This window comes from Lepisma saccharinum, chromosome 4 (assembly GCF_977018435.1).
Source record: "Lepisma saccharinum chromosome 4, izLepSacc3.1, whole genome shotgun sequence".
In the NCBI taxonomy this organism is placed as follows: domain Eukaryota; kingdom Metazoa; phylum Arthropoda; class Insecta; order Zygentoma; family Lepismatidae; genus Lepisma; species Lepisma saccharinum.
Window position 1 is genome coordinate 56,195,729 of NC_139232.1, and position 10,188 is coordinate 56,205,916.

Below are 10,188 nucleotides of genomic sequence, written 5' to 3' on the forward strand. Positions count from 1 at the left end.
AATAAAGATTACCAAATTAAACTGTCAAATAGATTTGATGTTTTGCAGGATTTAAATGATGATGATGAAAATATAAATTAAACAAACGTAAATATGAATTGGGAGCACATATGTATTGCAATATAATCAGCAGCTAAAGAAAGTATAGGATACTATAAACAAAGAAAAAGTAAGCCATGGTTTGATAATGAATGTCATAATCTAATAGAAATAAGAAATCAGGCTAGACTTAGGTGGTTAAATAACTCTGATGATAAAAATCTAAGCAATTAAAATAGAATAAAGCGAGAAGTTAACCGCACGTTTAGAAGTAAAAAAAGAGATTATTTGAAAAGCAAAATTAACGAAATTGAAACAAACAGCAAAAACAAAAATATCAGAGATTTATATGGGTGGCAACCTATAGTAAACTTGATAAAAGATAAAGATGGTGATTTTCCAGCTGATCCAAGCGATATTCTAAATAGATGGAAGAACTACTTTAATGACCTTTTAAATGTACATGTAGGAGATAAATCCGAAGTAAATGAAGTGCACACAGCAGAACCTTTAGTTCCAGAACCTAAGTTGACTGAAGTTAAGGATGCTATTAAATGGCTAAAGAATAACAAAGCACCTGGCATTGATTTAATACCAGCTGAGTTAATTAAATATGGTGGAAATTCGTTAATATGTCAAATTCATAAATTAATTTGTTTAATATGGAATAAAGAAGAAATCCCTCAACAGTGGAAAGAATCCATAATTGTTCCTGTGTTTAAAAAAGGTGATAAAATGAACTACAATAATTACCGTGGAATTTCTCTACTCTCAACAACATATAAAATATTATCTAACATTCTTTTAACAAGACTAACCCCATATGCTAATGAAATTATAGGTGATTATCAATGTGGATTTAAACGTAACAGATGTCCATCAGCTATTCATTGATTTCAAAAAAAGCATATGATTCGGTCAAAAGAGAGAAATTATATAATATATTAGTAGAGTTTGGAATACCTAAGAAGCTTGTTAGTATGATAAAAGTATGCACCAGTGAAACAGAAAGTAAAATTCGTGTGGGTATTAATGTGTCTGACAAATTTACAATTCATGATGGGTTAAAACAAGGAGATGCATTATCTCCATTGCTCTTTAATTTTGCCTTAGAATATGCTGTTAGGAAGGTAAAAGAAACTAAAGAAGGACTAAAATTAAACGGTGTGACTCAGTTGTTAGCATATGCAGATGATGTAGACTTATTAGGGGATGATATAAATACAATCAAGAATAATGCTGAACTACTTTTCAAAACTGCTAAAGAGATAGGTTTGGAAGTTAACAAAGATAAAACTAAACATATGCTTACAGGCCGAAACCAAGTGTTAGGTAATAATCAAAATCTAATTATTGATAACAACTCGTTTGAACCAGTTCCCAAATTAAAATACTTAGGAGTAATATTAACAAATGAAAATTATATTAAAGAGGAAATAAAAAGTAGGCTTAATTCAGGAAATGCATGTTACTTCTCTCTTCATAAACTTTTGTCTTCTCGTTTAATATCTAAGAAACTAAAAGTTAAAATATACAAAACAGTAATTTTGCCTGTAGTATTATATGGGTGTGAAACTTGGTCCCTTACATTAAAAGAGGAACATAAGTTGAGAGTATTTGAAAATAACATCCTTAGGAAAATATTTGGACCTAAAAGGGATGAGGAGACAGGTGGGTGGAGAAGGTTACACAATTTAGAACTACATAATTTGTATTCATGTCCAGATATTATTAGAATGATTAAATCAGGAAGACTTAGGTGGGCAGGCCATGTGGCACGAATGGGAGAGGAAAGAGGAGTGTACAGGATTCTTGTTGGGAAACCTGATGGTAAGAGACCTGTAGGAATTCCAAGACTAAGATGGAGGGACAACGTTGAGATAGACCTGAAGGATGGATGGATGGAAAAGAGTATATAGATCTTGCTCAAGATAGGGACAGATGGAAGGCCTGTGTTGCTGCAGCCATGAACCTTCGGGTTTAAGAAGGCTAGATAGTTAGTTAGTATCCTTGGTTAAAATCGTGGCCACCTCGGTGTGGGCATGGGTGGTATTCCTCTGTGAGTGACCTTTAATCATTGATTGATTGATTTGGTTTATTTTACTTCGCTTTTCTGCCACTTTTGGCTAATCGCAAATATGAAGATCAGTGATGATATGAAAGAACTGGAGAAGGAACCCTCACAAATAACACTTGTGCCCGTACCAGGATTCGAACCCAGGGCCCCTGGTGACGTCGTGACTTGATATTTGTGTTGGGAATACTATCTCATGATATCGCTATAAAATCAGATGAGAAACTGGACAATCATTCTAAGGTTCACAGAGTCCAAACGACTGTGGGGAAATCCGGCAATTTTCCCTAAATACCCCTGAAAAAAGTTAACATTTATATTTGCATTGTGGCATTCTTCCACGTCCTGGTTCCGGTCAGGGGTTTAGCAAGGATTTTTCCCTTGGGGAGAGGGAGGTGTTGGAAACTTTTGGGGGTGTAAGTTTGGGGATGTAAATCCCCCCTCCTCTTACACACACCTTAATGAAAAGGCAAATCCAGTGTCCTAACCAACTACTCCCCAGCACCCAAAATTTCGAGTCTGCATCTGATTTGCAGTAAAATCATAAGTCTAGCATGGATTCGATCCACACCGCTGGAAAAAATAAATTTATTCGCCTGTACATGAGATTCATTGATTTGGTGTTTAAGTCCACTTTATGCACAGTAAGGCTAATCGGGACTGGACCTACAGTTTAAAGTGGGATCCGAACCACTATGTGCCTCCACCGGGTATCGAACCCGGGACCCCTCGATTACGAGACGACGACGCTGCCACTGCGCCATCGGGGAAACCCCTACATTTTTCTCATGAAAGAATCGAAAGGAAAATGCAACAAAATGTAAATTTCATTGACTCGGGGGTTGAATTTACAAATCTGTCACGTATTTAAGATATGTTTATTTAAGTATTCAAACGCTGAACTGTCAACACTGTGTGCGGTATGTGCTCCCTATAAAGAGGGCGAGAGGTCAGTTTGACATTTTCCAGATGGCAATGTCCCTTCCCTAGAGCTGACCGAAGCCTTGTCATAGTGGTAGCGTCCAGGAAATGGCCATGCTGCACATTCCACCCTCCTTCCTTGACACTTCGATTTTAGTTGATCGAGAGGTCCATTGGACAATGCTTCTTGTAGAGCTGCAAATGGTTCCTTTCTGTTAATGTTGAAGTATTGTCATTCTATTGTTGATATAAAAATCCATATTTACACCCCATACAGGGGGTGTGTTCCACTTTTCTGCTTTGGAGGTGGTTCGTCAACATTTTGGGAGGGTGTTCGGGTGGTGTTAGAGGTGTGTGGATAAATCACTGGTTCCGGTAATCCTCGTTCCACTTGCGATAAACATTGAGATCTCACTTGGCTAGTCTGAACTCTCCCGGGTCGTGCCATGAAAGCATTTCTGCCATTCTTCTTTCCTTTGGCCCACAACCGAAGGCATCTCCGCCGATGTGTATTAGGATAGGTTGCTGATACCTGTTAATTATCTTGTTTAGGTCACATTGAGATGTATCGATTTGCCTAATTTTTTTAACAGGATGATATGGGTGCATACAGGTAGCTAGCTCCATATCATTCTGTAGTGGTCACTTCCGTCACACAGGACATATTCTGACGCCTGTGTAGAATTAGCAAGGCGTAAAACATGGCATACAGTAACCCCCAACTTACGTAATTCGCGACTTACGTAAATTCGCAGTTACGTAATAACTGTATGTAGATGTCACAATACATTTTTATTTATTTTAAAAATGTGATTTCAGTTTATTTTTATATTATTTTATATATTTGTCATACTTTTATAGTTTATATCCGAGTAAATACTGCTGCATGATGTTTTATTTATAAAATAATATACATAAATATATACATACATATAATAATAATAAATATTGCAGTTTCTTACGAAGTTACACTTAAGCAAATTACAAATTCGAATTACGTAAAATTCAAGTTACGTAAAGGTTTACGAAACGGGGGGCTCCCCGATGGCATAGTGGTAGCGTCCTCGCCTTGTAATCAAGGGGTCCTGGGTTCTATACCCGGTGGAGGCACATAGTGGTTCGGATCCCACTTTAAACTGTAGGACCAGTCCCCATTAGCCTTACTGTGCATAAAGTGGACTTTAAACACCATCTCAATCCAAATGTTTACTGAACGCATTACTTAGGTAACTCGGGGGGTTACTGTATAACTTTTAGCTTGAGATAACTCTGCACATCCATAACCTTCAAAATGAACAAATAAACCTTACGTTCATCTATGTACAGTCACAGGCAATAAAAATGGGACATCTAGATCCTGCAATACTCACTTCACTGCAATATGTTATGTGTGTTGCCCAAGTCTACGGCGGTGGCAGCAGTTGCCATTGACAATTTTCTTTTTAACTCCATTACAGTTAGGCAATACACATAACGTGTTGCTGTGAAGCGAGCATTTCGGTATCTAGGTGTACCATTTTTATTGCCGGTGACTGTACACAAACTTTGAAGGTTATAGAATTAAGACTTGAAACTTCACAGCATTCGAGCTGTCAAGAAAAATAAGGCTTCTCAATGCAAAATTCCTGTCTTTGGTCCAATTGTATTCATATTTCCGGCAACAAACTAGAAATTTGTAGTTCTGCATAACTATGTTACATTTAATAATAGTTTTCCATTCATGTCGGAACATATTGTATTTAGTGTTCATTGTTCCAGTGTTGAGCTTACATCAGTGTGTTCTGATTTGTGTCTTTTCAGATATTGGTTTGGCACACTCAAACAAAGAAGAATAATCCTGCAGCAGCAGTGAACATGACGGTGTATGGCGACACCAACGTGTTGTTATTGAAGCAGCAAATAGTATAGCGTTTAAAGAAGAGGCGAACAAGAAACATTCGAAGACGTCAGCGAATTGATCAGAAAACGGGCTTCAGGGTTTGACAGCGGAAAATACCAGTGACTCTTCAGGTAGACTCTTGGCGACGAGTACGGCAAGGCAAGTGAAATTCTGAAATCATTGATCGTGATAGTGTATCAGGTGCTGCGATGTAGGTAAAATTCTGAGTCTTTGGAAAAATTATACGAGTGTTGTGTTTGTGTGTGTGTGTGTGTGTGGTGCTAGGACATTCTTGGCTTGAAATGTCTTGCAAGAATCCTAAGTCATTCCTCCCCTACGGCAGCGAGAATGAACCTATCTGTGTGTTCGTGACATATATGTGTGGTTATGATTGGTAGTGATGTGCTGCTGAACTGCTCAATTAAAAATTTTCGCTTCATGTTCCAGTAATGTTTGTGTACTAACTGTACTCAAAGCCAAAACTATTTACTCAGGATTGTTCTGGATTTTGTGTCAAGACTTAACTATTCAATGCATTGCCGTTGTTCAGTCATGCAATGTTGTGCAGAAGATGTATCTGCAGTTGAACTAGTCTTTTTTATCGTTTGATTATCGTGAAGTATAGAGTTTTTGAAAAGCCGAGCAGAAGATGCAAAGAAATTGGCAGACAATTGTTTAGTTTGGTATCAGTTTTTTAATGCAAGAGACATTGATCAAACGTGAAAAACAGCTTCGAGACGGCAATCATTGTTACGGCACGAACTGGTACCTTGATCTCATAAGTCTGTGACGTAGTTTTGGGCTTCCAGCTTTAACACACATGTACACATATCACATATCGTGAGTAATACTTATGTCCATCGACGTTTTTATTATGTACTTCTTATTCCTTGATATTCGACATTGTCGAACACCTCAAGCACTGCACTGCACCTGTTCTGATACTCCCAACCTTATTCTTATACACCATTGGGCTCGTGGTGCCTTCTTTATGAGACTAAAAGTGGCGGATCTTCCAATCGATGAGTTAAATGAGTAAGAAATTTATAAAACTCAGCCTTGTGATACGCTGAAAAGTCTTGTTTTCATATTTCCTCTCAAGTTATTTACACGTGTTGCAATTAAATGTACTTTTTTCTTACACAAATTCACACAACACGTAAATCATAACTTGTAATTAGGATTTCCAGATCTAACTCACTCCTAAACTACTTGAGTGCTAACGCTGTTTTTAAGCAGTCCAATTGTTCGTCACCGTATGACGTCACCAATGAATCGCTGTTTGTCGATTTTGTTGTTGCGAACTTCTAGAGCTTTGCAATAGTCCGTTTGGGTCTCCACGATGGCGCCTTGTGATCAAGGGGTATCGGGTTCGATACCCGGTGGAGGCACATAGTCGTTCCGTTCCCTCTTTAAAATGTAGGTCCAGTCCCGATTAACCTTAATGTGCATAAAGTGGACTTAAATCAACAAATCGATCAATCAAAAAAAGCAATAGTCCGATTTTGGAGGTCTGGAGCTCTACAGCATTGAGGCAATACTTTTAATGCTCTCGAAAGGTACCTTAAACTTTTCCCCACCTTTTCTCTCCCCTCGCTCATAGACAATTCGTACACAGTTAAGGAGTTTCTGACGACAACTGGTACAATAAATCGACTGTGTAAAAGAGGCTTAGTGGTTAGTTTGCCTGGATCTGTCTTGTGATCTGACAATCGTGTACAACTCCATGTTGCGACTTAGCTTTTAAATGGCCGGATAAGTGAAGGTCCATTATAGTTCGTAGTCTCTCACGAACCCTAACTCATAGAACAGGTTAAGTGCACCCACGAGTAGAGCTCAGTAAATGGAGTACTTGTGTCAATATAAGCAAAATTTGTCGTCCTATATAACTGCGATATTTCAATGCCATATCTTCCACTTGCCTTTTTCTGTTGCGAGTGATTCCTAAAACTTACTCTTCTGTGAAATACTGAACTGCAAATCAGTCTTACTCTCATATCTTTGTATCGAATTGCATGTACTGTGTTTCTTGAGCGCACGTTCCCCTGGCTGAAAGTGTATACTTTAACGTGACAGTACGGTTAGCGAATCAGATTAAATTTGTGAATGAATTCCAAATGTTCCTGGTGCGGGGAAAACATTACCTAAACATATTTTTCCTAAATTCCGTCTTTTTTTATAAGAAAAGAAAATAATTTCCATTTTCTGTATATTTGCTAATGCCTACACACGAAACCAAGTTTTTGTGACAGTCATGTTTATATAGTGAACTTTATTAAGTTACAAATACGTAAAAATTTCTCAATAATTGTTAAACTGAGAAAGGGCTGATCATGTTCCTGTTTTTTTCATTTGTATCAAATGTTGCAGGAAAAATAAACTTATATTCATGGGCATTCATAAGATATATGATGAGACAATATAGTAAGGCGGGCATTTAAATTTTTTTGTACTGAAAAAGGTTATGTTTTAGTGGCATGTTAAAAGATGATATTGCAACAATGTCGTTGGTGCAGATAAATGATCGATTTCTGAGATTTACTGATACCCAGGCTTCGTGTTGTCTGATATATTGGCTTTCAAATAGGTTATGTCAACTATGTATCATTAATAGAGGATTAAATTAAGGTTTTACTTGTAAATATGCACAATCTTTAAAGGTGTGTACAAGTTCTGAAAGTGCAATATGCTGATAGTGACCTATAAAATCATATTTTTCAATTGGATATGCATAATTATTTTAGATTTCATTCAGTTCTAATTGCTTTTCATCAAAAGTCTGAATTTACAGTGTTTTGGAATGTTTTAAATTCTGTTATTGGAAGTTTGAGGATAACAATTTAAGATTCTTGTTCATGTGTTGTAAAGTTAATATATAGAAAGTTCAAGTACAGTGGGATCCATGAGTATTACCCTGCAAATGGTCCATGACTATTTTTATTAATTTTTCTCTTACATCCTATGTGTTTTTAAGCGATGGATTTTTATGTTTGCTGGTTCAGAAGTTGTCAACAGCTTGTTTTGAGTTTTCTTTTAATTCTTGAAGCTGTTATTGGATCAAGTAAGATGTACGAACATGGTGATGGACAATTTGCACGGTAATACTCATGGATCCCACGTACAAGAACACAGCATTTGCGAGCTAGAGTTTGTTTAAGATAGAAGTCAATTGTACCTTTAAATTTGAAGCTATATAATTTTCACATGCGAAATATCATTAAAAAGTAAAAAAAAAAACACCACCTGCTTCGACTCTAACAGAAGAGTCTATGAGTTGAAATCTCTGTTTTGATTTTTTAGTTTCATTTTATGTGCTATCATTTCACAGCCTTTAAATTGTAGATAAGAATAGACTGTTACTACATATAACAATTTGGTCATGCAGTGCGCTTGAACGAAGCTCATGTGATATTTCACAATAATGTCCTAACATGAACAAAGCCTGGAACATCTGTGGTAAAGAAACAGATCATTTTCTAAGTAAAACTGTAAAAGAAGAATGCATGTGTGTTACTCTCTTATTCTATTCTGAATATTTATAAATGGATTGAAAAATTAGAATAAAGTGGTTACTGATCTCTGCAGCACATGTTCAGAAAATTTACTATTTAACGGCTTCAAATAAAATGTATCTCTTCTCACTTCAAGCATAGGGACTGCTGCTTCTCTATAATGCTACAATAGTACAATTTTGCTACCTGAGTATATCAAATCGAGTAATATTATGCCGAAAAGTTGATGTGGCATATAGCTCAGGGTATTTTTATGAACTCAGAGAGGAACTTATGTAAACCAGAACTCCCTGTATATTAGTTACGATTCTTGGCATGTGAACTAATAAGCATATTGGCAGTTGGAAGAAGACATCCAAAAATATCCAAAGCCCTTCAAGTAAGCAATCGATAGTGTAAAAGAATTGCAGTATCCAATGCATTCAATTGAACTTTTAGACTCTGGAAGCATGAACCTTTGATTCGTGCATAGACATAGATGACTGACCGCAAGCAATATATTCATTTTATGTACTCTGCGTATTACAGACTGAAGTTTTTTTGTGTATCAGGTAACATTTTGGTTACAACTTGCAGTTGCACTGACTGAATGTCTCTCACGAGTTTGTCATCGCTGTGGCGAGAGGACCAATGAACAACTTGAATCCCCTTCTGAACCTGTTATTCTGCAACTCCCGAGTTGATCCATATGTCGTCATCCACTTTTCCACAGTCACATCGAGGCGTCCAATCGCCAGCGTACAGCCATTCCATGGCATTGTGATGTACGCAAAAGTTGCCATTGATTTTCGAGAACATCAGCTCATCGCTAGTAAACGGATTCCAGTAAAACTGATAGCCTGTTTCCCACCCTTTATGAGCTTGTTATTTCTGCTCTAACCCACTTGACTAAAATGAATCCGTTTCGAAAGAAGTTTTACTATTAACGCAGTTATAAACTCGGACCTGATTTAACTGGCTCAGTTGATGTGATTCCAGACCAATGAGGTAGAGGTTCTAGAGTGACTGGAGTGATTTCCCACCTCACCTGAAACAAATTGAATGAGAACTTGTGCCTAACTATTGATCATGAATGGACCGGCTATTGGCGAAGAAGGAACCACGTGATTTCCTTACGTGGAAGTTGCTTCTCTCGTTGGAGGGGGGACGACGACGAAGGAGACGCTGACAGAAATAGAAATATAAGACTGCTCTCAATTTGCTTCAACAAAAGACTATCGATTTCAGTCCTACAGCCGCTCTACTCCTATTACATACCATGATCCAGAGAAATTATCAAGCTACTTTCATACGGGTATATGGACAGGCTTACAGTTAAAAACCAGGAATTAGTTGTTTTTTCTTTACTATACCCAAATAGTTTTGCCAACTGAATTTTTAGAGAGCTACAATTAGCCTAAACGAACTACTCTTCACAAAAATATATCTTTTCAACTAACATTTCAAAATGTAACTGAACAAAACAATAAGCACAAAAGGACCGTCATTTCAAGCCGAAACAAGTTTTATAGACAAGTTTATCTTTAACTGGTGTCTCAAGGCAACTGCTGAAACTAGTCTTCGCCAGTTAAACCAATTTGCAACTAGTTATGGTAGCGAATGCGTTACATCTTTCATGCACCGAGGTTAAACGGGACCATCATACATCAGTTACCATTGAAACGCCTTCGTCAAAATTGAAAATAACTACTCCAGTAACCAAAATGATTCTGCATTGTACCTAATCGTTGGATCTTTGCTTTAACTTAAATTTTACCTCTTTA

General features: G+C 37.1%; 1 protein-coding gene across 2 annotated transcripts in view; it reads left to right on the top strand.

Moving 5' to 3' along the window:
• GlcAT-P (Glucuronyltransferase P) overlaps positions 1–9,610 on the top strand; it is a 245,828-nt gene extending 236,218 nt beyond the window's left edge. For both annotated transcript variants that reach the window (XM_083120528.1, XM_083120529.1), the window contains one exon: positions 4,835–9,610. In XM_083120528.1, coding sequence (XP_082976654.1) covers positions 4,835–4,942 — 108 coding nt within the window. In that variant the 3' untranslated portion in view covers positions 4,943–9,610. The remainder of the gene's footprint in view (positions 1–4,834) is intronic.
• Positions 9,611–10,188: the final 578 nt, after the last annotated feature.